This window comes from Sorex fumeus, unplaced genomic scaffold (genome assembly GCF_029834395.1).
Source record: "Sorex fumeus unplaced genomic scaffold, SorFum_2.1 ptg000044l, whole genome shotgun sequence".
In the NCBI taxonomy this organism is placed as follows: Eukaryota; Metazoa; Chordata; class Mammalia; order Eulipotyphla; family Soricidae; genus Sorex; species Sorex fumeus.
This window is the reverse complement of record NW_026606101.1, coordinates 3104133-3131373: the sequence shown is the minus strand read 5'-3', so window position 1 is coordinate 3131373 and position 27241 is coordinate 3104133. Positions and strand designations below refer to the sequence as shown.

Sequence of the window (27241 nt, the reverse complement as noted above, 5' to 3'; positions counted from 1 at the left end):
CTTTGCTGGCCACTGCCCAGCGCTGATCCGCTTCTCCCAAAGGCAGCCCCCTCCCTCCCTGATCGCCCTGGGGGGTGGGGGGGCTTCTGCAGGTTGTAGGAGAACCAAGATGGAGGGGCATGCTGAAATGGAGATGCTGAGGACCCTGCAGGGCCCCTCCCCAGGGGAGGTCAGCGTGCACCTGGTGACCAGGGACGGCCCGGGATCCGCTCCCCACCTGCCTGCTACCGCCTTCATCATCCCAGGTGGGCCACGCCGGGATCCGGAGAGGAGCATCCCCATCCGTGGATCCCGGGAGGCAATGATTGGTTTTCTCCCAGCAGCACCGACCCAGGGCCACCAGGCTCACGGCGGTCACGTCTGCCTGTGCATCTCTTGGCAGCCAGCTCGGCCACTCTCGGCCTGCCCGGCAGTACTCTGGACGTGTCCTGCTTTCCACGGGAGCCGATCCACCTTGGGGCCCCGGAGCGAGTCATGGGCGTCCCGGTTACGGCCACTGTCCTGCCGCAGTTAAGCGCGGTGCGGGTGACCAGCCCCGGCTGCGGCACCGTGCGCCTCCTGGAGTGGACCGAGGCCCCGGCCCCGCCTCCTAGGAGCGGCCGGCGGGTCAGTGTCTGCGGGGGGCGGGGCCGGCGGGCTTGGGGGCGGGGCCTACGGCGAAAAGGGAACGAGGCCGGCTGGGCTGGGGGTGGGGCTTTGAGCGCGGCACCTTGGAGGCGTGGCTTTGACTCCCTTAGCGCTCGGGATTGGCGAGGACTTTCGGTGACTAAACTGAGGGCGTGGCTTTAGCTTCCTTAGCTCTCGGGATTGGTGGGAACTTAAGGGTGGGGCCAAGCTGGGCTCAGGTTTGACTCCCCTAGCGCTCAGGATAGGCGGAGACTTGGAGGTGGGGCTAGACTGGGGGCGTGGCTGGCTTTGGCGTCTTTAGCGCTCGGGATTGGTGGAGACTTAAGGGAGGGGCTAAACCAGGGGCGTGGCTTCGGGTGGGTGCGCTCCGGGCCGGGGCCTTGGGGGCGTGGCTAGGGGCGGAGCATCTGGGGCTGGGTTCTGGGGGCGTGGCCTAGCGCGAGCTGGGGGCGGCTGGAGGAGGGTCCGGCGGCGGGGACCCGAGTCCAGCGTCCTCAGACCCTCCCGCGCTCCAGTTTCGGCTCGGCGAGTTGGCGCCGCGGAGCATGGTGGGCGCCGAGCATCCCCCGAGCCCCGAGCTGCGGCGGGAAGGCGCGGCGGAGTGCGAGGCCGGCGAGGCCCCGGCGGGCGGCGGCGGCGCGGTCGCCCAGCAGCCGGGTGAGCGCCCCAGGCCCGTGGGCAGCGCGCGGCGGGGGCCGTGGGGGGGAGGGCTCGCGCGGGCGTGGGGGGGAGGCTGAGGCGCCTCTGCCCCCGCGCCAGGCCTCCCCCAGGACCCTCCGGCAGATCCCCGGCAGGACCCCCCCGAGGACGAAGGCTCCTGCCAGCGCGGGGCGTGGGGGCCGCAGCCAGGCGCGGAGCCCGGCTCGGGCCACGACGGCTGCGCCCCGCTATTCCAGGAGCGGTAAGGAGTTGCGGGGGGGGGGGGCCCGGGGAAGGGATGGTAAATGTTGGGGGTTGCCAACCTGCCCTGGGGTCTTTCGCTCAGACCACCCCACCCCGTTCCCTCCCGCAGGTCCGTCATCGTGGAGAACTCGGGCCCCGCTGCTTCGGAGCTGCTGAAACCCGTGAAGAAGAGGAGGCGCCGGCACTACCAGAGCCCGTCCGACGAGTCAGAGCCTGAGCCCCCGGTAAGCGGGGTTGGGGGGTCGGCGGGGATGGGGTCGCAGCTCTGGCAGCGCCCCCGCCGTGCGCCCTCCCCCACCCCCCCGCCCCCCAGTCTCCTGCCTGTTACAGAGTTGCAGATGCTCGTGGTGACTCACTCATTTCCGCTGGAGGTGCCCATCGGGAGTGAATGAATCCTGGAGCGGGTTTGGAGGGAAGGAGGATAAATCCCTCTCCGGCTTTTGCAGAGACGCCCCTCCCCTCCCCGCCCTCCAGTCTGAAGGCAGCACCCACGCAGGTGTGCCTGGACTCTGACAAACCCTGTCCCTGGACCAAAGACCGGGGAGCCTGGTGCACAGGCACGGGAAGAGACTTTGCAAGCAACCAGGATGGAGCAGCCCAAGGCAGGGCATGCAGGGAGCATCTTAAGCCAGGCAGCGGAGCTAGGGACTCTGTGCACCCCTGTGAGTCTGGCCCATTGCTGGAGCCGGGTTCCTGCGAGTGGCCTAAAAGAAATCCCACCCGTTTGGAGCAAGATACCTACTGTGTGGCCAGAGAGCCAGGCAGGGGCCCTATCAGAGACACTCACAGCTACCCACGAAGTCAGGAAGCTGGCATCGGGCTTGTTTTTCACAGGAGAAGCAAGAAGAAGGAAAGGATCCAGAGCGACAGCCTTCCACTAGCACCCCGGAAAGTGAGGACTGGAGCAGCAGCCAGCCTGGTATGGTGGCCTGTGTGCCTGTTGATTTGTAGGATGTGTGTGCGTGCGTGTGCGTGTACCTGGGAGGGTGGGTAGAAGGAGAGTATTGCTGCTCTCCAGGTAAACATGAGGTAGTGGTGGAGGTGGGAAGGATAGTACAGCAGGTAGAGCGTTTGCCTTGCATTCGGCCAATCTGGGTTCGATTCCCAGCATCCCATATGTTCTCCCGAGCACCGCCAGGAATAATTCCTGAATGCAAAGCCAGGAGTAACCCCTGTGCATCGCCGGGTGTGACCCAAAAAGCAAAAACATCAAAAATAAAACAACCAAAAAACATGAGGTAGTAGGGGAAAGAGTGAGAATGAGAGAGGAACAATGTTTCTTTGTATATTGAGTTTGTGGGGGTTGTGTGTGTGTGTGTGTGTGTTGTTTAGTTTATTTTCTTTTATCCAGTTGTGAGTTGATCTCCCATGAAAGGCCCGTAGCCGGGGCTGGAGAGATAGCACAGTGGATAGGGCGTTTGCCTTGCGTGGTCCACTGAGCACCGCCGGGAGTAACTCCTGAGTGCAGAGCCAGGAGTAAACCCCTGTGCATCGCCACAAGTCAAAAAACAAAAAAAAAAAAAAAAAGAAAAAAAGAAAAGAAAAAAAGAAAGACCTGACCTGTAGCCAAAGAATTGAGTAACCTCTCACGGCACTGCATGGCATTACGTTCCTTTGGTGATAGGAGTAAGCCTCTGGTGGTAATCTATCTGACCTTCCGCTCTGGGGCTCCATTCTGACCCTAAAATCTGTTCTAAAAATGGAACAGATGTCTTTTCTATTTTGCTTTGTTTGTGGGGCCATACCCAGCAGTGCTCAGGGATCACTCCTGGTGGACTCGAGAGAGAAGGGGGATCAAAGCTGGGTGGGCCGCATGCAGGGCAAGCACCTTGCCTGCTACCATCCAATCACTCTGGCCCCCGTAACAGGTCTTTTATAGTGGCTCTGGCCCCCAGGTTTTCTCCAGTGCCGTCTTCACATTCCCACGTGGAATCTGTCATCTGGAGCTCAGAACTGGTGGATTGATTGATTTGTTTGCTTGTTTTGGTTTTGGGGGGACCACAGCTGGTGGTGCTCAGGGCTAACTTCTGGCTCTGCTCTCAGGAATCACTCACTCCTGGCCTGCTCAGGGGACCATATGGGGTGCCATGGATCAAACCCGGGTTAGCCACATGCAAGACAAACACCCTACCCACTGTACCGTCCTTCCAACCCCACATTTGTCCATTTTAGTTGGGTTGTTCATCTTTTCTACTACTGCTTTTTTGTGTGTTCTAGATGTAAGTCCTTTGTCAGAAATACAGAACAATTTTCCCCCCACTCTGTATCTTGGTAGTTTTTGTTTTTGTTTTGCTTTGGAGTTTTTTGTTTGTTTGCTTGACATTTTGGGAACCACACTCCGGGACTCAGGTTTGCAAAGCACATGTTCTGTAGCTGAGCCTGCATTTTGCCTGGCAATGCTCAGGGTTACTCCTGACTCTGTGCTCAGGGGTCACTCCTCTCAGAGTTCAGGGACCAGCATGTGGTGCCAGGGATTGAACTGGGCTCCGCTGCATTCAAGGTAAATGCTCTGTAGCACTATAGCACTGTCATCCCATTGTTCATCTGCTCGAGCGGGCACCAGTAACGTCTCCATTATGAGACTTATTGTTACTGTTTTTGGCATATCGAATACGCCATGGGGAGCTTGCCAGGCTCTGCCATGCAACCTTGACTGGGGCGGTACACCTGTAAGGTAATCCCTATCCTACACAAGGTAATCTCGTAATCCCTATCCTACACAAGCCACCTTTAACCCCTACTCTGTCTCTTCGGCTTTTATTTTTCATGATCACAATCATCCTATTGTTTGTCGATTGCCTTGAGCAGGCACCAGTAACGTCTCCTTCGTCCTAGCCCTGAGGTTCTAAAAAGTGCCACATTCAAGGCTCTTTCAGGGTTAGGAGAATGAGACCCATCATTGTTACTGGTATTTGGCATATTAGGTAAGCCACGGGGAGTTTGCCAGACTCTGCCTTGTGGGCATGTTACATTCGGTTGCCTGCCAGGTTGTCCAAAGCAAGAATAAGATAATAAGATGTTGCGCGGCCGCAAATGTGGCCGCGCGCTTCCAGGAGCTGGGTTTTATTTTTATTTATTTTCATTTCTTTCTTTATTTTTATTTTTGGTTTCTGGGTTACATCCGGGGATGCTCAGGGCTTATTCCTGGCTCTGTGCTCAGTGATCACTCCTGAAGGAGGTGGGAGTCGGGGGATCATCTGGGATGCTGGGGATTGAACCTGGGTCAACTGCATGCAAGACAAACATCCCCCCCCCCCCCCACTGTACTAATGCTCAGGCTCTCTTTCTTTTTTCTTTAAACTGCAGAATTAATGTTTAGGCTTTTGGCAGACAAAATTATGCACCTGCCTCCACTACCACTGATGTGGGCCACCATGTGGCACCGTCCTTAGGTCCCTTCTACTCTGCCCCTTCTCTCCACGCTCCCTGCTTTCTGCCACCTCCCCATCCCCCCATCCAACCCTTGCCCCCCATTCTTCATTCCCGTGTCAAAGTTCAAGGGTTTGTTTTCGTTCACTGTTATTCATTACCTTTCTTTCCTGTACCACATGTCAATGGTATCTTTAAATCCACTCAATGGGGCTTGCGCTTCTAGCTCGTCTCTCCCTTGAACATGTATCTTGCTTGCTGATCTCTCTCTGTTTCTCCTGCTTGTTTTCATCCTGGAGAAGGCTGTGTTCGCTCTCTTTTTTTTTCTGTTTGGTCTGGTTTTGGTTTGAGGCCACACCGGCGATGTTCAGAGCTTCCTCCTGGCTCTGCACTCAGGAATCACTCCTGATGGGGGGGCGTGGGGGTCAGGGGATTCACATGGGATGCCAGGGATCGAACCCAGGTTGCCCACATGCAAGGCGAGTGCCCTCCCGTCTGTTTCCCCTGACCCCGTGGGTGGCATGCCCTAAGACACAATCCAGGTTTCACTCAGGACAAAAGGGAGGAAGAAGCATGCTCTCGGGTGCTAGTGCAGGGTTGATGGCTGAGTGATGAACAGAGTCCCTGCTCTGACCTGACTGCGTCAGGTAGTTGGCCTCTCTCGGTTAGGCAAGGGAGGGGAGGTTTTAGACAGCTGCCAGACAGCAGCTCTTGCCACTTAAAAGTTCCAAACTGAGGCAAAACGCTTCTTCCCGAGCGACCCACCACTGCAGTCCTGAGTCCCGCAGACGAGTGAGCAAGGCAGTGCTTGAGTCCAGCGCAGATGGACTGCACGAGCCTGTGACATACCAGGGACCCACCCAGCCCAGTACTTTGTGTTTCAGAGAGTTACTCCTAGCTCTGCACTCAGGAATTGCTCCCGGTAGTGCTCGGGGAACACATGGGATGCCGGGGATTGAACCCGGGTCAGGCCGCGTGCAAGGCAAACGCTCTACCCATTTTGCTATTGCTCCAGCCCTCAGAAAGATCTCTAACTCATCACGCCTCCCACCACCGCCCTCTGTGATCTTGTCCTTTCCTGCTTTTCACAGGTGACAAAACTGAGATCAGCAGACGCTGGAGCTCTTTATCCAGGGGACGTGAGTAGCTTCTTCTGAGCTGTTGCCTTTTTCGTTGTCTGCGGCCTTGGGTTAAGGGTAGCTCAGGCTGGCCTTGCTAATCTGCCTTCCACATCTCCGTCTGCTGTAGTCTTGTTGTTTTGTTTCGTTCTGGTTTTGTTTTGGGGTCACACCCAGCGATGCTCAGGGGTTACTCCTGGCTGTGCATTCAGGAATCGCTCCTGGCTGTGCTTGGGGGACCATATGGGATGCCGGGGATCGAACTCGGGTCAGCTGCCAGCTGCATGCAAGGCAAACGCCCTCCCCGCTGTACTATCTCTCCGGCCCCATCTGCTTTAGTCTTTTGAAGAAAGGCAGTTCCCCTCCGTGTTAGAGGCTAGGATTCTATTTCAAGTTGAATGGGACAGTTTATAGAGAGATTCATCTCCCCTGTCGGGGACCTGGGGATCCCCTATCCACAGTGTGTGCCTGGGTGTCTGTGCTGGGGCACAGGCTGGTGTATCTGTCTGGGAGTGTCGACTCCTCCAGACACACACACATTGCAGTCCCTTTGTGCCTGTCAGTGTCCAGAGAAAGAATTGCAAGGGGTGGGGGGGGGAGGCATTTCTTATTTGTTTTTCTTCATCTCTGGTTCTTCACCTGTGAGCTCAGGTGGCTCATGTTTTCTCCATCAGGACTTGCCATTCAACATTTATTTATTTATTTATTTATTTATTTATTTAGGTTTGGGCTGGAGAGATAGCACAGCAGGAAGGGCGTTTGCCTTGCGCGTGGCTGGCCCGGCCGAGCCGGGTTCGATTCTTCCACCCCTCTCGAGAGCCCAGCAAGCTACCGAGAGTATGTCACCCGCACAGCAAAGCCTGGCAAGCTCCCCGTGACGTACTCGATATGCCAAACACAGTAACAACAAGTCTCACAATGGAGACGTTACTGGGCCCATTCAGGCAATTCGATGAACAACAGGAGGATAGTGCTACAGTGCTATTTTGTTTTGGGGGCCAGACCTGGCTATGCCTGGGGCTTCCTCCTGGTTCTGTGCTTGGGGTTCCCTCCTGACTCTACTTAGGGGACCATGGAGTACGAGGGGTCGAACCTGGCAGGATTTAAAACTAAATTTTAGTTTTAAAGCTGTGCTCAGGCCTTGCTCCGGGCTCTGTGCTCAGGACTTGCTCCTCACTCCCAGCAGGGTTCAGGGGAACACATGCAGTTTTGGAGGGAACCTGGGGCAGCCCCATGCAGGGCAGCTGCTGTCCTGTCCCTCAGGTCTGGGTTTTTCCATCTTTACCGGTGCCATGTTGGGGGGGGGGGGGGTCACCAAGGTTCTCCCCAGAAGTGCTGGACGGGAGGCCTGGAACTATGGCACAGCGGGTAGGGCGTTTGCCTTGCACGCGGCTGACCTGGGATCGATCCTCAGCATCCCATATGGTTCCTGAGCACTACCAGGAATAATTCCTGAGTGCAGAGCCAGGAATAACCTCTATGCATTGCCAGGTGTGACCCCAAAAAGCAAAAAAAAAAAAAAAAAAGAAAAAAAGAAGTGCTGGGCAGTCCCCTCGTTGGGGCTCCGTCTCAGGACCTCATACATACTGGGCATGTATTTGGCCACCTGAGCCCCGTCACTCAGCTTTGCCTGAAGCCTGGTTCCTCCGGGCTGAGACTTGGTAACGCCAGTTCGATGCTCGAGTACGACTGACGGGGAATGGGAGTGGATTGGGCGGGCCATGTGTTGGCGCCCCCTGTGCCTGGACCCGTCCTGACCCGTTGGCACCAGAGGGCAGCGTGTGTCTTCAGACCAAGGTCGATTTTTGATGAAAGGAGGGGCGGGTCAGGGGAAACCGAGGAGAGCAGTGGTCCATCAGGAGGAGCTCGGGCTCAGCCCCGCCGTCCCCTCTCCACAGCGCTGGGGGACACGAAGGAAGGCTGGTCGTGGGAGTCGTACCTCGAGGAGCAGAAGGCCGTCACTGCCCCTGTCAGCCTCTTCCAGGACGTGAGTGCGCTCAGGTCACCTCGGCGGGCTTGTGTTCCCAGCCCGGGACTTACCCCAAGCTCAGGCCTTGTGGGGCCCTCATAGAACTGGCGAGAGGGAAGGGGGAGGTCTGGGGGCGCCTGGAGAACAGAGAAGAAGGGGCTTCTACACTGGGAAGAACGAGGGAAGCGGAGGGCTCACACCCGTTACTGGCCCTGCCAGTGACTTGTGTTCTGGTAGCTTCCAGTCAGTTTTGTAAGTTGGTCTTTCCCTACCTCTAGACCTGACTCCATCCATATTTTACTTTGTATTGCTGTTGCTGTACAATTTTTTTTTTTTTTTGCTTTTTGGGTCATATCTGGCGATGCACAGGGGTTACTCCTGGCTCTGCACTCAGGAGTTACTCCTGGCGGTGCTTGGGGGACCATATGGGATGCTGGAAATTGAACCCGGATTGGCTGCATGCAAGGCAAATGCCCTACCCGCTGTGTTATCTCTCCAGCCCCTGAACAATTTTTTAAAAGTAATACTTTTCGAGGTAATAAGGGTTTGTGAGTGTAAACGTTTATGTTTTAGGGGTGCAGTGTTACACCAGGCTCACTACCAAAGTGCCAAGCCCCACCCCTAGACAGACACACACATACAGCCCATTTGACCCCCCCCTTTTTTTTAAATAATAAATAGATTTTATTTGGAGGACTTTTGAAGCTGTGGAGGGCGAGAGAATAAGAGAGAGAGAGAGAGAGAAAACGCGGGCTTCTCCAAGAGTGGAGAGAGCCTCTAGACACATCCCAGCATTAGACACGAAAGCATGAAAGTCCACATCTCAAGAGGGGAGACGCGGGCGACACATGTGCTTGGCCACGTGGGCGCAAGCAGCACATGGGCTCGGGCAGCATATGCGCGACCTTTTTGTTTAAAATATTTTTTTCTTTTTTGGGTTACACCTGGCAATGCTCAGGGGTTATCCTTGGCTCTGCACTCAGGAATCACTCTTGGCGGTGCAGGGGGACTATATGGGTTGCCAGGAATCGAACCCAGGTTGGCCGCATGCTAGGCAAACACCCTACCCACTGTATTATCCCTCCAGACCTGTGTTTTTTTTAAATTAAAAAAAAAATCCCCCCCCCCCACTTCATTTAAACAAGCTGGAGCGATAGCACAGCGGTAGGGCATTTGCCTTGCACACAGCCACCATGGCCGACCCGAGTTCGATTCCTCCACCCCTCTCAGAGCCCGGCAAGCTACGGAGAGTATCTCGCCCACATGGCAGAGCCTGGCAAGCCACCCGTGATGTATTCGATATGCCAAACACAGTAACAACAAGTCTCACAATGGAGATGTTACTGGACCCGCTCGAGAAAATGGATGAACAACGGGAGGATAGTGACATATTCATTTAAACACCGTGGTTTAAGAAGTTGTTCGTGATGGTTTGTTCCAGGCATTCGGTATTCCAAGCCCAATCCCACCACCACTGTCACCTTCCCGCCACCATTCTTCCTGCTTTCCCAGCCACCCCTCAAGCCTGGGCCCACAGTGATTTACTTTATATTTCTTGTTACCATTGAATGACAAATAGAATGATTTAAAAAAAAAATAGATTCGTGAAAGAACATTTGTGGGCATTCATTGGACCCTCTCAGCTCCCTCGGTTCCCTGGTCCGAGGGTAACCTCATTTGTGCTGGACGTTGTTTCTTCGCTCTGTTTCTTCCCGACCCACACACGAGGCCAATGGTGCCAGATCTGGCTTCTCTTTTCAATTTCCTGCCATTTAGCGTGACAGCCTCCGGTTCCATCCACCTTGGCACAGGAGGCAAGATTCCGTCTTTCCTTCCAGCCGAGCGGCCTGTGGTTGTGTCCTGGCTCCCCGTAGGCCGCGGTGAACGCAGCTGTGTCTGTGACCTTTCCCGAGGCGGGCTTTGGGCGCTTTGCACAGAGACGGAAGAGTCTGTTGCAGTCTGCTTTTTGTTGTTGTTGGTGGTGGTGGTTGGTTGGTCTAATTTAAAATTTTTTAATTGAGTCATCGCAAGGTACACAGTTACAACACTGTTCATGACTGGGTTTCAGTCATACAATGACCCAACACCCATCCCTCCACCAGTGTCCATTGTCCGTTTCCTACCACCAGTGACCCCAGTTTCCCTCCTGCACCCCCTCAACCCACCCTGGCTCTGCTCTTCTCACTCTCCCTCTCTCTCTCTCCCTCCCTCCCTCCATCTCTGTCTCTCTCTCTCTCTCTTTCTCTCTCTCTGTCTTTCCTTCTGGGCACTATGGTCTGCAACACAGATGCTGAGAGGTGATCATGTTTGTTCCTTTACCTCCTTTCAGCATGCCGTTCTCACCCAGAGCGATCATTTCCAACTGTCTTCTTTGTCATAATGGCCCCTTCTCTGTCCCAACTGCCCTCTCCAACCAGCCCTTGAGGCCAGCTTCCAACCATGGACCAATCCTCCTGGCCCTGGTCTCTACCGTCCTTGGGTGTTAGTCTCGGATCAGCGCACGTTTTGAAGGGACTGCGAGCTACTCTAACGCTCTAAGTCCCTGCCCTCAGTAGCCACACGTAAGTGACCGCTTGGGCAGTTAGCAGGCAGGCGAGGCCAGGAGGCCGCTCCTTCACCTCCCGTCCACTCGATGGAAGCTGGGGCCTCTCCCATCTGCGTTGACAGTGCCAGGTGGCCCCTGAGATCAAGAATGGCTTCAGACAGGGCATGAAACTGGAAGGCATCGACCCCCAGCACCCTTCCTTGTATTTCATCCTCACGGTGGCCGAGGTGAGCCCAGGCATCCCCGCCAGCCTGATGGCGTCTCTTGGGAGCGACTGATGAGTCCGCCGCATGCATGGGGTGGGGGGGTTTAGACGGGACCCAGAGGAAGGACCCGCTCCCCTGTCCCCAAAGAGTGGTGTGGACCTCACCACAGGGGTCTCCTAAGGAGAGGTCACTGGGGCAGGGGTGCTGGCAGGGAATGTCCAGGCAGTTGGGTGCGAACCAGGCAAACGCGTCTGTGACTTAGCCCCACGGCAACAGAGGCGAGCAGTGAGGCCCCCAGGGGACTGGAGGGGCTCCCTAGAGGAAGGGCTGTCTTTGCTGCTTCCTGAGAGATGAGCCAGAGGGCCGTGGGAGTCCCAGGCAGAAACAGCACAGCGACCTCACTCCGGAATATGCAGTTGCCTCCAGTGAGGTGGGCGCAGCCACAGCAGACAAGCACAATTGGGGGGGCAGTGAGAGGGGGAGTGGAAGGAAAGGGCCCTGGGCAGCCTCATCTTCAGGGACGGCTCTGTCCGGGGAGGGTACCGGAGAATCTCTCGCCTTGCACCCCGGACTCAGGGAGAAGGAGCGCGGGAGCGGTCTCATCACGGGAAGGGGGAGCAAGAGACAGAGGCCAGGGTTGGGGGAACCAGGGAGTGAAGAGCAGGGGGGTGCTCGCTGGTGTGAGAGGCTCCGAGACACCCCCGCCCCAACCACCAGGCTGGGCCAGGAGAGGAGGGGTGTGATGTGGGGCGGGTGGGTGGGAGTGTGCCACGCCCACAAGGCCCTGTGGTCCCCGCCTCGGCCCAGGTGTGTGGGTACCGCCTCCGCCTGCATCTGGACGGGTACTCGGAGTGCCACGACTTCTGGGTCAACGCCAACTCCCCCGACATTCACCCCGCCGGCTGGTTCGAGAAGACCGGGCACACGCTGCAGCCCCCCAAAGGTAAGGCCGAGGGTAGGTTTGTGGTTTGAGGCCGGGCCCCAAGACCCCCCCTCTCCGCCCTCCTTCCCCGGGCCCCCCTTTTCTCTGCCTCGGTTCCTCTTCATTGCCTTCAGCCCTGACTCACTTTCCCCTCCTCCTGCCAAGGGGCCACCCTGGGCATGTCCTGCTTGGTCAGGGGGCGCCTGGGCAGGGGCCCGGTGGTTCGCGGGGTCCTCAGGCCTGCACGCAGCCCCTCCCCCGGCCCGGTCTCTGCACGGTGCTCTGTTCGTCCCCCCCCCGAGGGGCCCAGGTTACAAGGAGGACGAGTTCAGCTGGAGCCTGTATCTGCGCAGCACCCGAGCTCAGGCCGCCCCCAAGCACCTGTTTGTGACTCAGAGCCACGTGAGTGCCAGGGGGACCCCGGGGGACCGTACCCAGACAGGCTGCCGATGCCGGCGTGTCCGGATGCATCCGAAGCGCACTGGTTTGCTTGGTTCTGGCCCTCTTGCCAAAGGGGTAGGGCTGGGTCGGCCCAGGGCCAGAGGGAAACTGGTTAGAGGTTCCCCCCCCCACTCCCCTTCCTGAGGAACTCCTTCCCCACGCCCCCTCTTCCACTCCCGGGACCCCTGGCACGCCGCCTGCCACAGGCATCATGTGCTTCTTGCTTTGTTTTGCCCCACGGCTCTGGGGCGAAGGCCCAAGGCTCTGCTCTGGCTGTAGCTTCTTCCTTTTGCCTGGCTTCGAGGCAGTGCCAGCAGCTCACCTTGGTCTTTTTCTCTGTTCAAGGCTGTTGGCCGTTATTTTCCAACGTCAAGGTATCTCCTAATCCCAGGCGGAAGGTTTGGGAGCTGTAGAGAACCCCCCGCAAAAACTCCCCATCACCCGGAAACCAGAGATCCTGTGGAGGCAAGGGCCGTTCCTCTGGACCCCAGTCTGTCCCCCAAGATCGTGCTTACAGGTCTCCAGGGCACGGGTGGAGTCCTGCCCACTACTGCAACAGGAATGCAGGCTTCTGGGGGATTTTTGTCTTGTTTTGCGGTGCCGGGGATTTGATACCTGCAAGGCAGGTATTCTTCCTTTCTGCTCCATCCCCAACTCAGAAAAGCAGATTTTTAAGTTAATTCATGACCCCCCACTCCCCCCCCCCCCCCCCCACACACACACCCTCCTACCGTCCATTAGGACTGTGGTCTCCATTATAAAATGGGATGGTTGCCAAAGAGATAGAGGGCGTTTGCCTTGCACGCAGCTGACCTGGGTTCAATCCCCGGCATCTCATATGGTCCCCCAAGAACCGCCAGGAGTGATTCCTGAGTGCAGAGCCAGGAGTAACCTCTGAGCTTCACCAGGTGTGACCCAAAAGCCAAAAAAATATAAATAAAATAAAAATGGGATGGTTACCCGGAGAGTTAATGCAAGTGTTAAGGGAGGGGCCTGCCTTGCTTATAGACAACCTGGGCTCATTTTCTGGCTCTGCATACGGCCCCTTGAGTAACACCAGGAGTTATCCCTGAGCACAGGGCCAGGAGGAAGCCCTGAGCACAGCGGATGTGTCCCCCTCAATCTCCCCCCCCAAATAAAATAAAATCAAAAACAAGGCCTAGAGCATAGTACAACAGGTAGTGGGTGCTTGCTTGCACACAGCTGACCTGGATTCAATCCCCAGCTTCTCATTTGGCCCCCCCAAGCCAGCCAGGAGTGACCCCCAAGCACAGAGCCAGGAGGAAGCCCTGAGCACAGCCAGGTGTGGCCCCCAGACAAACCAAAACACCATCGAACCAGGACCCTTTTTCTCTGCGCATTTCTCCTGCCCTTCTCCTGCCCACCCGTGGGTGTGGGCCCCAGGGAACCCCGTCCTCCACGGGTGAGGGCGCTGGGCTCGCTCTCGGCAGCCCGGGCCTGGCCACACAGCCCCTCTTCTTGCCCTTCAGAACCCTCCAGCCCTGGGCTTCCAGGTGGGCATGAAGCTGGAAGCGGTCGACCGCATGAACCCATCCCTCGTCTGCGTGGCCAGTGTGACCGACGTGGTGAACAGCCGCTTTCTGGTGCACTTTGACAACTGGGACGACACTTACGACTACTGGTAGTGGTGTCAGGGGGTGCCCAGTGCAGGTCTGGCCCGACTTTCACCTCTGCTCAGGGGGTGACGGGGTGGGGGGATGGGGCTTGCTGTCCCGAGGACCTGATCTGCCTCTTAAGGAACACAGCATGACCTTTGAGCAAAGATTCCAAGGGGGAGCGGGGGTTAATGGGGTCACTCTCTCCCCTTCCTATCAGCCAACGCTGGGTAGGAGGTTAAAGGCGGGTCAGCCCTCAAGCCCCCACGCTGCCATCTGTCGGCCGACTCGGGGCCTCAGCGTTTCCTTGGGACAAGCCAAGTGTGCTTGGGTTTCAGGTGTGACCCCGGCAGCCCCTACATCCACCCGGTGGGCTGGTGCCAGAAGCAAGGGAAGCCCCTCACGCCTCCCCAAGGTGACGGACGCTTCGCCCCGGATCCCTGCCCCGACCCTCAGCTGGATCCTTCAGGGTCAGGGAGAGAGGGCAGGGGTCCCGCAGCTAGAAGGAAAGGAAGTTGGAGGGGTACGTGCCCAGCGAGGAAGCAGGAGCCCAGAGTGCAGAAAGTGTGCCCTGCCCTTTCCAGAATGTTCCGCTGGCTCTTGTGCAGTAGCTGTTTCTTGGGGCTGGAGTGGGGTCAAGTGGGTCCATGGGGGGGTGGGGAGCCAGGCTTCCCAGGGAACCATGAGGGAGTGACGCACTTGCTGCTTCTCGTGGGGTGGCGGATGGAGGCATGACCAGGCGACTCCCAGCTCTGTGCTCAAGGGTCGCTCCCAGCAGTGCAGGAGGGACCTTGTGCCGCCAAGGGTCAGACTCGGGTCTCCTGTATGCAGAAAACGTTCAGCCTCTGAAGCTCGCCCTCAGCACCCGTCTGCTCCAAGTCCCCTGCGAGGAGCTGGCTGTGGGGGCCATGTGGGGGCTGCAGGGGGCGGAGTTCTCCCACAGACTCGAGGGGCTCAGCGAGCTCCCCCGAGTGCTTGCTGGGGGGCTACTCATTGCCCTCATCTCTCCCCCAGACTACCCAGACCCCGACAGCTTCTGCTGGGAGAAATACCTGGAAGAAACCGGGGCCTCTGCCGTGCCCACGTGGGCCTTCAAGGTGGTGAGTCTCTGTCCCTGGCAGCACTGCACTGGGGCGGAGGAGCCCCCCTCCCTCCAGATGCAGTTCCCAGGCATGATGTTGGCTGGGGCTCCCTTCCTGGGGGCTCGGCGCGCTGAGCTGGGCCGCCGTTCCCCCACAGCGCCCCCCGCACAGCTTCCTGGTCAACATGAAGCTGGAGGCCGTGGACTTCAGGAACCCGGCCCTGATTCGCGTGGCCAGTGTGGAGGACGTGGAGGACCATCGGATCAAGGTGGCTCTGGGCCCCTCGGGCTGTGGGAGTGGACAGGCCCACGGGTGTAGACAGGGGAAGGGTCTATGGGGCCAGAGCGATAGGACAGTGGATGAAGCGTTTGCCTGGCATGCAACCGAGCCAGGTTCTGTCCCCGGCACCCCGTGTGGTCCCCGAGCCTGGCAGGAGAGATTCTGGAGTGCAGAGCCAGGAGTGGGTCCCGAGCACAGCCTGGTGTAGCCCCCCCTCCACACACACACACACACACGCACACACACACACACAAACAAACAAACAGGGTATGGCTTGAATCAGACTGTGGAGAGCTCCAAGCTCAAAGCCAGTGAGAACCAGCCTTGGCAAGTCCATCCCTTCCCTGTGCCTTAAACTCCTCCCTGGGCAAACAGGCCTTGTGAGTTTGTCGTCATCTGGGACAGGCAGGCAGTGCCCTAACACTGAGCCCTGAGAAGACACGGCAGCCCAGATGGGTCCTTGTGCAGATGGTTCTTGGTGCTTCCACTCCGGGAACTTCTGACAGGCCCCGCAGATGGGGCGTTCCTCTGGGAGCCTGGAGGATTCCTGACCGCCAGCCCTTTTCTCCCAGCTCCACTTTGACGGCTGGAGTCATGCCTACGACTTCTGGATCGACGCCGACCACCCCGACATCCACCCTGCGGGCTGGTGCTCCAAGACTGGGCATCCCCTGCAGCCTCCTCTCCGTGGGTACCCCCTCGGGCCTCCTTACCCTTGCCTCAGGGGTCATGCCCCTGAGCCCCGATAGCACCCCCAGGGCTTTCACGGGGCGGGATTGGCCTCCATGCCTAGGTCTGACCCTGAGCTGTAAGACCCCCTAGCCTCCCCACCAAGGGGCGCTGTGGTAGTTGGTGGTGCTTTCGGCTTCTCCACTTGAGGGTTTGGGGTCTTGGGGCAGGCTCACCTGGGAGCATGTGCTTCAAGGCTTGTGACACTCACGGGAGTTCTCTGAGCTGCGCACGGAGCCTCTCAGCAGACATTGATCGCTGAGGACACCGAGGGTCCCCTCTGTAGCATCCTCTTCCTCTCTGGAGACCAGGATTAAAAGTCAGGCTATGGGACTGGAGAGATAGTACAGTTAGGAGGGCGTTTGCCTTGCACGAGGTCGACCCGGGTTCCATCCCCGGCATCCCTTATGGTCCCCCAAGCAGCACTAGGAGTAACCCCTGAGTATTGGTGGATGTGTCCCTCCCCACAAACAAAAGGTTTGCTCATGGTCAGCGAAGCCCCAGTTCTCACCCTTGGGCTTGGACTTCCTGCCTTTGTTTCCCTGCTGGAAGCACTTTTTTTTTTTCCTTTTTGGGTCACACCTGGCGATGCACAGGGGTTACTCCTGGCTCATGCACTCAGGAGTTACTCCTGGCGGTGCTCAGGGAACCATATGGGATGCTGGGAATCGAACCAGGTTGAGCCGCATGCAAGGCAAACGCCCTACCCGCTATACTATCACTCCAGCCCCTGGAAGCACTGTTGTTTCACATGAAATCTCCATCATTCTACACCCATAGGTAGCACTGTCCTCCCGTTGTTCATCAATTTGTTCATCGAGCGGGCCCAGTAACATCTCTGTTGTGAGACTTGTTACTGTGTTTGGCATATCAAATACGTCACGAGTACCTTGCCAGGCTTTTACTGTGCGGTCAAAATCACAGATCAGATCACAGATCATCCTGTTATTCGTCGATTGCCTCGACCAGGCTCCAGTAACGTCTCCTTCATCCTAGCCCTGAGATTATATTCAAGGCTCTTTAGGAGAATGAGACCCATCATTGTTACTGGTATTTGGCATATTGGGTACGCCACGGGGAGTTTGCCAGACTCTGCCCTGTGGGCAGGCTACATTCGGTAGCCTGCCAGTTTGTCAAAGTAGGAATGAGGTGTCATAATAAGATGTCGCATGGCCGCGAATGCTCTCAGTAACTTGCCAGGCTCTCCATGAGGGGTGGAGGAATCGAACTCAGGTCAGCCAGGTTGGCCGCGTACAAGGCAAACGCCCTACCTCTGTGCTATCGCTCCAGCCCTGTACACACACACATAGGTAGAGCATAAAAAAGGTGGCCAAGGGGGTTGGAGCAGTAGTGGAAGGGGTAGGGCATTTGCCTTGCACACGGCTGACCCAGGTTCTATCCCCAGCATCCCATAGGGTCCCCTGAGCACCCCCAGGAGTAGTTCCTGAGTGCAGAGCCAGGAGGAACCCCTGAGTATGGCCGGGTGTGATCCAAAAACTGGAAAAAAAAATATTTCAGGATAAAAATAGGGAAACACTCAAGAATCCCACAAACTTGCCTCCGGTGGCTTCTCGGGCAAGAGTCCCAAGGGGGTTCAGCCTGCTTGTTTCAGCAGCGTTCCGGAGGGTCCAGTTTCCATCCCTCAAGGGGGACAGATCGCCACTAGGCATGGTTTCCCTGCAAGTCCAGAGCCCCTGGACCAGGTGGTTTGTTCCTGGTGCTGACCTTCCCCTGGAAGACTGCTCCCCCGCCCCACCCCACCCCGGCCTCCAGCACCCGCCACTGACCACTGTCCCTTTGTTCCAGGCCCCCGAGAACCCAGCTCTGCCACCCCCGAAGGCTGCCCTTCTCTCGCCTACCAGAGCCTGCCCCACGCTAGGACGTCCAAGTACAGCTTTCACCACCGGTGAGACCCCGAACCTGCTCCAAGCGTCCAGACACTGTCCAGCAGGACATTTCTTGGCTACCATCTGCGACCCTACGAGGTTTCCCCTGGGCGCTCTGAGCGGGGTCGGGAAGGGCCGCACGTCATCGGTGAATCCCACCCACCCACCTGCTGCCGTCTCCTTCCCAGGAAGTGCCCCACCCCTGGTTGTGACGGCTCGGGCCACGTGACGGGCAAGTTCACGGCTCACCACTGCCTGTCGGGCTGCCCGCTGGCCGAGAGGAACCAGGGCCGGCTGAAGACGGAGCTGTCGGACACTGAGGCTGCGGCCCGCAAGAGGCACCTCGCGGGCTTCTCCCTCAGGAAGAAGCCTCGCCACCACAGCCGGTACAGAGGGCAAAGGGGCAGGGCCTCGGGTCCCCCCCCCCCCACCGGGTCGGGCCGGGCCCTGGTTCCCTGTCACTGACCCGCTCCCTCTCTCCCTAGGATCGGACGTCCGCCGAAGTACCGGAAGATGCCCCAGGAAGATTTCCCGAGTAAGTACCACGTCCTCGAACAAGTGTCCATGAGTGACCCGTGATTGGTCAGATGAGTCACGGTGGGGATGGGCACTCCTGGGGGTAGGGGGAGTGGGGGGGAGGTGGGCAGAGGTCAGCGGCAGGAGCATCTCTCGGAGCCTGGAGTGACCTCAGGTCCCAGCCCCGGTTCGCTCAGTCCTGGCCGTGAGTCTGTCAGGGACACTCGGCCTCTCTGGCCTCTCTGTTCTCCAGGGCGGGCAGGAGGCTGCCCCGGGTCCTGCTCCCTCCGTTCTTGGTCTCCTGGGAGGGAGGCCAGGGCTGGTCCTCTCTAACCGGGTCACCTGGAGAAAATCACACAGCCTCTCTCTGCGCCCGTTTCCTCCAGGGAACATGGGACCCCCAGCTGGGAAGCCTAGTGGTCACTGCCCCCCCCCCAACCCCCCACCTCCAGGCCAGCGCCCCGGCTGTCTCTGCTGGCACAAACTTGCCGTCTGCAGCGCGGATGTTGTTTTCCTCTCGTGAGGGAAGCCCATGCTCAGGTGTGCCCCAGTTGCCCGGTGGGCGTCTGTCACGCAGATGCCAAGCTGACCCCAGTGTCGTAGCACTGCTCCATGCCCTGTGCCACGGCTTCTGGGCCACTGTGACCCCATAGTATGGGGGCTGATGGCCCCACGGGCGGCGAGAAGTCCAGGCTGCAGGTACAGGCGGGTGGGCTGCCCCCGAGGCCTCTCTCTGACTGGTGGGCAGCTGTCGTGCTACTGTGTCCTCACTTGCGTTTAGCTGCTGCTGTTTCTCTCTGTCTAAAGCTTCTTTTCTTACCAGGCCACCAGTCAGATTGAAAATTAGGGCCTCATGCTAGTTGGATTGCCTCTTCCAAGCCCATATAAGCTGGGGATTTAACTCAGTGGTGGAGAAATTGTCCTTTAAAAAAAAAACTTTTTTTTTTCTTTTTAAATTTTGGAGCTATATATACCCGGTGGTGCTGAGGATTTACTCCTGACTCTATACTTAGAGATCACTTCCGCTGGTTCTTTTTGCTTCTTGGGCCACACCCAGCAGTGCTCAGGGTTTACCCCTGATTCAGAAATTCCTGATGCCAGGAATTTCTCCTGGCATTGCTCAGGGGACCATATGGGATGCCAGGGATCAAACTCAGGCCAGCCACATGCAAGGCAAGCATCTTACCCACTGTACTATCGCTTCAACCCCTTTTGTTTGTTTTTATTTTGGGGTCACACCTGATGATGCTCAGGGGTTACTTCTGGCTCTGCAGTTGGAAATTGCTCCTGGCAGGGCTCAGAGGACTGACTATATGGGATGCCAGGGATCAAGCCCATGTCAGCCGCATGCAAGGCACACGCCCTACTTGCTGGTACTATCTCTCTGGCTCTTCTGATGGTTCCCGAGGGACCCTCTGTGGTGCTGGGGATCAAACCCAGGTTGGCCAGCAGGCATCCTGTCTGATGTACTATCTCTGCAGCCCTAAAGCACTTGTCCTGCAATCATGAGGGCCTGACTTTAACTCCTACCAACACACACACATACACACACACACACACACAGTTGTCAACATGTCAATCTCCAAAGATAGTTACCTTCTGAGGTACTGGGGGTTAGGAAATTGGCAGGGACGGTCAAAATTTAACCCACAGTGTGGTCCAAAGGGTGGCTGAACTGTCCACCAGAAAATGGGTCCATTTCACTTTTGTCACTGACACAGTCCCTGGTGCCCCATAAGGATCTTCTCTCACCTGACCTGCGTGCATGTCACCTGAGGCCAGAAGAGGCGGCAGGGGAGGAATCCCCAGTCCTGGCACCATTTCCGGGCGGGGCCCAAGGTCTTTCCGTGCTTCCCGGAAGTGCTCTTGACGCCGTATGAAGCATCATGCTTCAGAGCTCAGCCCCGAGGTCCAACGTTGCCCTCCCTGGAGAGGTGACACCTCCTCTCGGAGCCTCTGTCTCCTCATTTAGAAGTTGCTGCTCACAGTCCCTTGCTGGGAAGATGCTGGTGACTTAAATGAGGCTCCCTGCAAAGTGCTCAGCACCGTGTACTGCCCGGTGCCCGGGAGTCCCATCTCCCGTCAGTCTCCCCTGCTGCCCCTCATTCTGTTCCCGCTGGTAGAAACCAGGTGGTTCCTGCAGTCGGGGGCCTGAGTGAGCAGTGTGGTGGCCCTCTGGTCCCCGCATGAAGCGTCCCAGGATGCCGCTAAGGTGGGCCTTTCGACCCATCCTGCCTGGCTTTATGCGGTCTCTGACCACCAGGGGGCTGACTGTGTTCACGTCCAGATTATCCCCAGTCTTTCCAGAGCAGGGCTGGGCACCCCCCTTCCACCCAGGCCGAGGACAGTGTCCCACGGGGCCTCAGGGTCCTTCTGCAGCTGAGCAGACACAGAGCAGGTCTCTTGATTCCTTTGCATTCCTCCTTGTCCCTCTCCCAGTCTGTCCTAGAGGACACGTCTGTCTCACCCGTTAGTTTTCCACATCTGGACTCCAGGTTTACTGGCAGACGGCATCAAGGGGAAGGCTTCTGGGAGGACAGGACTCAGCTGCTCGCAGGGCTGTTGAGACCCCTTGTCGTCAGCTGCATGGAAGAGCAAGAGCGGGTACCACAGCCATAGTACTGCGGGAAGGGCACTTGCCCTGCACACGGCTGGCCCAGGTTCAGTCCCCAGCATCCCATACGGTCCCCCGAGCCCACCAGGAGTGATCCTGAGCGCAGAACCGGAAGGAAGTCCTGAGCACCTCTGGTTGTGGCCCCAACCCCCTTCCCCCGGAAAAGAAAAAAAAAGAATAAGAGGGAACCTGTTTCCTTACTCAGCCACTTCACTTATGAGCGAAGACACTGAGCCCCATGTTAGTGACCCATTTGGGGTTCAGGAGCAAGTTCGATGGGCTGGAGCACATGGTTTGCATGCAGGAGGCCCGGGTTTAATCCCCCACACCACCTGGTCTCCCGAGTACTACCAGGAGCAAACTCGGAGCACAGAGTCAGGAATAGACTTCGAACATCACTCTCTGTGGTCCCCAAACCAAAAATAAAGAAGAATAATGTCTGTTTCCCGCCACACTGCTGTATCCCTGCTGGCTCTCCTACCCTTCCGTGGAGCTTATCCAGCAACTGTGTCTGTTTCCATCAATAAGGGCACTAGAGGATGACACCTCCCATACCGCAAGGTGTGGGGTGTTGAAACTTATTCACAGTGACGCTATTTGGAGGTGGGGTCCTTGGGTGTGATTGGGCCACAAATGGGGGGCTCACATGAGGGGAATTAGTGCCCTTACAAAAGGTTCTGGGGCCAGACCGATAGTACAGGGGGGAGAGCACTTGCCTTGCATGCTCCTGATCTGGGTTCGATCCCCAGCATCCCATATGGTCCCCCAAGATCTGCCAGGAGTCATTCCTGAGCGCGGAGCCAGGAGTCACCCCTGACATTGCCAGGTGTGACCCCAACATTTTTTTAAAGGGAGTCTCGTGGGGCTGGAGCAATAGCACAGCTGGTAGGGCGTTTGCCTTGCATGTGGCCAACCGGGTTCGATCCCTGGCATCCCATATGGTCCCGCAAGCACCGCCAGGAGTAATTCCTGAGAGCAAAGCCAGGAGTAAACCCTGAACATTGCTGGGTGTGATCCAAAAAGCAAAAAAAAAAAAAAAAGGGAGTCTCGGGAACCCCCAAGAACACAGCGAGGAGACCTCCCTGCACTCCCTCTGCAGATGTCATGACCTTAGGCTTCCCAGAACTTGAGGAATACATTTCAGTGGTTCATAAACCAAAACTCAAAAATCTAAGCGGAATTGTTTGTGCGCTGCAGCTGGACAGTTTGCAGGTAGGGGCGACCCAAGCAGTCCCTGTGTGCCGGGGAAGACGCTAAGGAGCAAAGCTCCTACCCACCGCTGTTGCCCTCCAGGCCCATCTCCAGGCCGAATAAAAAACCAGACTCGGGCCTTCCGAGATGGGCAGGCCCGTAGCCCAGGGCTGAGGTGCTGGTGGATGCACCCAAGGGCGCCCTGGGACCGGCCGAGCAGTTCAACCCTTGCTGCTGCTGCAGGGCTGTGGCCGGACCCAGGATTGGTCGGAGAAAGGAAGAGGCCGGCAGGGAGGCAGTTGCCGGACACTTGGCGAGTGGGAAAGGGGATCCAGGACTGAGGCTGATGGCCAGGTGTGTGTGTGTGGGGGGGGGGGGAGCGGCCAGTCTGTGAGGAGGCCCAGCGCATGCCGACACCCGTGTTAGAGAATCGGCAGCAAGTGGACGGGAAGGACCCGCCTCTCTGAGTCGGGATCAGCCCAGCACTGCCTGCAGGGGCCGGCGTGGCAGAGCCTGTGGGTCCACCTGCAGTCCCACAGGGCAAGTGCCAGGTCTGGTCACGGAGAGGCCCCTGGCAGGGTCACGGGGCCTCAGGCGCGAGAGCCTCTTTGGGATGGACGGCAGGGGGCCAGGGCTCCCCCTGTCGGTCAGGGAGCAGAACCACAAGCAACATGCTGTGGCCAGTGGGCTGGGGTCCCTCTCTCGGTGCCCGTGTAGGCTCGGGACATGCAGGTAGCCCCAACAGGCTGGGGGGGGGGGGGTGGAGAATGGGGTTCTGCACAGAGCAGTGGGCAGTGACATTGGGCCGGGGGGCCAGGGGGATGAGGGTGAGCCAGCAGCTTCTGATTCTCAGTGTCCACGCAAGTGTCACTGTGACGAGAGGGTCACCCAGAAGGGACTTTGTGGGTCTGGGCTGTGTTGGCTCTGGGGACCGTCCTGCTGCAGGGGAGCTCGAGAGTGGCGCCCTCTGGGGTTGCTCCAGCGCCCACCCGGGCGTTCCTGCAGGCCCCACAGAACCCCTCAGCTGACCTGAGCGTCTGGAATCGGGTGGGGGAGGGACCTGCTTTGTCGGGGGTGAGCACGTGATGGGAGTCGGGAGGCCTGGGCCCTTCCTGCACCTCTGCCAGGCAGACCCCCGGAAGGGCACCACAGCCCCGGTCTCTCCCTCTAGCCTTCCTGAGGGGCCAGAGGGGCGCGGGTCCCGGAGGGCTCTGGGGACGAGCCCAGAACTCTGCCTCTGCTTCCCAGCTCTGAGCACGGACGCCCTTCACCCAAGCCTCTTCCTGTCGGCCCTGTCCACGCACCCTGACCGCTCACTCTCGCTCTGCTGGGAGCAGCACTGCAAGCTCCTGCCAGGCGTGGCGGGCATCTCGGCCTCCGCCGTGGCCAAGTGGACCATCGATGAGGTGAGAGGCCAGGGCTGCTGCCCCCCCCTCCTCCCCTTCCTCCTCCCTCCTTTGCCATCCTCCTCCCTTCTCCCTCCTCCCTCCTCCCTCCCCTCTGTCCTCCCTCCTCTCCCTCCCTCCTCGCCGTCCTCCCTACTCCCTCCTCCTTCCTCTCTTTTCCCTCCTCCCTCCCTTCTCCCTCCTCCCTCCCCTCTGTCCGCCCTCCTCCTCCTCCCTCCTCCTCTTCCTCCTTCCTCCTCCTCCCTCCCTTCTCTCTCCTCCCTCCTCTCTCCTCCCCTCTTCCTCCCTCCTCCCCCTCATCCTCCCTCCTCTCCCTCCTCCCTCCTCCTCCTCTCTGTCTTCTTTCTCCCTCCTCCCCCTCCTCCTCCCTCCTCCCTTCTCCCTCCTCCCTCTTCCTCTCTTCCTCCTCCCCCTCCTCCTCCCTCCTCCCTTCTCCCTCCTCCCTCTTCCCTCTTTACCTCTTCCTCCCTCCTCCCCCTCTTCCTCCCTCCTCCCTCCCTCCTCCTTTCTTCCTCCCTGCTCCCTGCTCCCTCTTCCCCCCTCCCCCGCTCTCCCGCCAGTGGACACCGACCCAGACACTCCGACTCGCCCATCCGGTGGGTGGGGAGGGACAGGCCCACAGCCCTGGGACAGCCAGGGGTCTCTGATGAGGTGAAGCACATGCTCTCAGCCCAGAGGGCAGCCAGGCAGGGGCAGGGCCCCTCACTCGCCACTCCCAGGCCTCTGCCCACCTTGACAATACGGTTCCTTTGGTTTCCAAGGTCTTTGGCTTCGTTCAGACCCTGACGGGTTGCGAGGACCAAGCGCGACTCTTCAGAGATGAGGTAAGGTACCAGCACAGGGCGGGGATGGTGGTGGGGGCAGAGACCCCGCCCCGAGAGGCAGAGCTCAGGCGCTCTCTCTGCTGTGAACACCCCCCTCCCCGCTAGGGAGGCCGCCCCACCTGTTCCCACATCCCAGGGGAAACTAGGTACAGGACAGTACAGTGATGAAGTGGCCCGCCTTGCGTGCGGCCGACGCAGGTTCAATCCCTGGCGCCCCGTGGGGTCCCCTGAGCCCTGCCAGAAGTCATCCCTGAGCACTTCCAGGTGTGGTGCTTCCTGCTCCCCCCCTCACGGCCCTCCCCCACAAAAGAAAAAAGACAGTCTGCTGTGAACGCTGGTGCAGCCTGGGCACCGTCCTCGGGAGGGAGCTGGACCTCCTTCCTTCACCTGCCACTCTGCCCAGCCAGTGCCAGTCAGGAAGCTCCCGTGAGATGTGCATGGCACATTTTATGCCATGCGCATCTTTCCGGAAGCGTCCCCCAGAAGCCAGCCATAGGGAGGGCCGGGTCCGAGAGCCTCAGCTCTGCGTGTGGTTTGGCTTGGGAACCAGCTCTGCCGCGTTGAGCTCTGGACGCTCCGCGTGTCCCCTTGCTCGCTTGGGACGCAGAGAGAGGACGGGTGTGCGGGGAGCGGCCCTTGAAGGCAGCAAGTGGGGCAGCGCCAGGTCTGACGTGTCACCGCGCTCTCTCTCTCTCTCTCTCTCTCTCTCTCTCTCTCTCTCTCTCTCTCTCTCTGTCTCTCTCCCTCTCTCTCCTCCAGGTAATTCTGTGCTCTGTCGCCGCCTCCCGCCAGCTTGTCTGCAGTCACTGCTGCTCCCTGCTGGCAGCGTCAGGCTGACCATTGGGCCCCGGGGCCGGAGCAGCCCCAGGCCGGCAGGTTTGGAAGCCGCCCGAGCCCGAGCCCGAGCCTGAGCCTCAGCAGAGCAGCCGCAGAGAGGGACCCGCCCGCGAGCCGGTGGGAGGCCTGGGAGGCCCGGACGCGTCCTGCCCCGTCCCACGGCGTCTTCCTTCTCTCCTCTCTCCCTCCTCCCGTCCCGCCTGCCTGCCTCCCCGTGTGCCCTTCACACCCGCCCCTCTTCTTTCTCTCTCTGGACACCCCCCTTCCCCCCTCCCCTGCCCCTGGACTCTTCCCCCCTCTCCGCTGCCCTCCGCCCTCCCCGCCCCCAGATGATTGACGGCGAGGCCTTCCTTTTGCTGACACAGGCGGACATCGTGAAGATCATGAGCGTCAAGCTGGGTCCCGCCCTGAAGATCTACAACGCCATTCTCATGTTCAAAAACGCCGATGACTCCCTAAAGTGACCGGCTGGGAGGGGTGGGCCCCCTTCCGGCCTGCTTGCGCGGCCTCTGCAGGGAGCCCCTACCCCCAGGACCCCTGTGCCCCCCGCCCCCCCGTATCCATCATACTGAGGTGGTTTTCCCAGAAGGCTGGGAAGGATGGAGCTGGCTGGCAGGGGTGTAAGGACCCCGATGGCGGCCCTGGGACTCCCCCCACCCCCAAGCAGACTTGGCCTCTCACCGGAAGGGGGTCTCCGTACCGAGGAACAGCCTGGTAGGGCCCAGCCTGGGCCCCATGGTGGGATCAAGGCCTTGCTCGGGTGAGCCCTGGGTGCACCCGGGTGTCCCCCCCACCCCATGCTCCCCCCAGGTCTCTTCTTCGCTCTGCCAGGAGCCAGCCTGCAGCCAGCACCCCTCTTCTGCCCGTGGGTCTGCTATGCTTTCCTGCACAGTGTTCCCCCCACCTTGGGGGTCTCCGGCTGCCCGGCTGCCTTTTGCCCATGCATGGGGGTCGGGCACTCGTAGGTCACACCCAGTTCTGGGCACTTTCAGTGAGGACCCTCAGCTAGCCCCCCCCCCCCCCAGTGAGCGAGGGACAGCGGTGAGCTGCCTCTGATGTCCCCCCCCCAACCCCCCATCCCCACTGAAGTGTTTCCTGTGCTGAGCAGGGCAGAGGTGGCCTGGCAGGGAGGTGGTGGGGACCGGCCCAGGGCAGTGGACATGCGGACCTGTGGCCAGCTGCAGGGTGTCACCCAGAGTGTGGAGAGGAGCCTGGCCTCAGGCCTCCAGCCGTGGGAACTCAGCACCTGCCGGGCCACAACCCCAGCCCTGAAGGCTGGGGGAGGGGGACGCAGGTTTATGTCATTTCCCCAAAGCCCTTCTGCCCTACCACCTGTCCGGCCTGGCCCCCAACCCCGGGGTAGCTGCTGGGGTGCTGGGAATCCGACCTTCCTGTCCACGTGGGGGGCACTGCAATGCCCCTGTCACTGCCAGACCCGCCTCCCAGCCTGTTCAGGGAGGGGCTAGGAGAGGCCTCCCGCAGGAGCTTGGCCCCACGGAGTAGGCGTGAGGGACAGTTGCAAGACCCTGTGACCCCAGGACCTGGCCAGTGTGCGGGACCTAGTGCCCTGTCCACGTCGGGGGCTCGCTCGGTGTTTTGCAGGATGGGTGGAGGTCACGTGTTGGGCAGATGGAACGGGGGAAGCTTCACGTCTGCCTGAGACAGAAGGAGGCGCTGGGGCCTTTGGGCTCCCCATGCAGCCGGGGGCGGGGGGGACCCCGTCTCCACCAGGACCCACCTTCCAGCCTGGAGGTGCTGTTCTAAGCACAGTCTTCGGGAAAGCAGTGAGAAAGCAGCGAGGAGGATGCCGCCTTCTGCCCACCCTGCTGCCCCTTCCAGATGCCCTGCCCCCCGCCCCCCAGGAGACGGAGACGGTGGTGGCACCTCGGCCTGGAACCCCAGCACTGTTTCTGCCTTGGGCCAGAAGCTGGGCCCAGCACGGGCCAAGGGCTGAGTGTCTGAAGCAGAGCAAACGCTCCCAGAATCTGAAAAAAGGAGCCCCTCGCCCCTTCATTCACATGCACTTTTAGTGGGGTTGTCTTTCGTACTTGCCTCTGTGTGTGTGTGTGTGTGTGTGTGTGTGTCTATGCCTGTGTGCGTGCTTAAGAGAATCCTGTGATTTAAACTGACCCAAGTGGAATGGGGGGGGGGGGGGAATTAC

At 59.0% G+C, this 27241-nt stretch overlaps 1 protein-coding gene across 3 annotated transcripts; it reads left to right on the top strand.

The window, feature by feature from the left end:
- Positions 1-76: 76 nt before the first annotated feature.
- On the top strand, positions 77-25572 carry L3MBTL1 (L3MBTL histone methyl-lysine binding protein 1). Of its 3 annotated transcripts, none has more exons than XM_056121986.1 (22): positions 77-245; positions 383-606; positions 1143-1284; positions 1387-1528; positions 1640-1754; positions 2365-2449; positions 5991-6038; positions 7916-8004; positions 10654-10758; positions 11545-11680; positions 11970-12061; positions 13591-13742; positions 14055-14131; positions 14731-14816; positions 14956-15066; positions 15650-15764; positions 17613-17712; positions 17881-18078; positions 18178-18227; positions 23262-23419; positions 24181-24243; positions 25410-25572. In XM_056121986.1, exons 1-22 carry the CDS (start codon positions 110-112, stop codon positions 25542-25544), a joined length of 2559 nt encoding a protein of 852 aa, XP_055977961.1. In that variant the 5' UTR covers positions 77-109; the 3' UTR covers positions 25545-25572. The 3 variants fall into 3 exon arrangements, with proteins under 3 accessions (XP_055977961.1, XP_055977962.1, XP_055977964.1); XM_056121987.1 differs by having other exon boundaries at positions 25446-25569; XM_056121989.1 differs by having other exon boundaries at positions 142-245; positions 387-606; positions 25410-25571.
- The last annotated feature ends 1669 nt before the right edge of the window (positions 25573-27241 follow it).

Excerpts from the sequence above, each read along its gene's own strand:
- L3MBTL1 (XM_056121986.1), top strand. The coding sequence starts at position 110 with ATGGAGGGGCATGCTGAAATGGAGATGCTGAGGACCCTGCAGGGCCCC. Across the intron at positions 1,285-1,386 it reads CGCGGTCGCCCAGCAGCCGG|GCCTCCCCCAGGACCCTCCG; the intron begins GTGAGCGCCCCA and ends CCCCCGCGCCAG. Across the intron at positions 1,755-2,364 it reads AGTCAGAGCCTGAGCCCCCG|GAGAAGCAAGAAGAAGGAAA; the intron begins GTAAGCGGGGTT and ends TGTTTTTCACAG.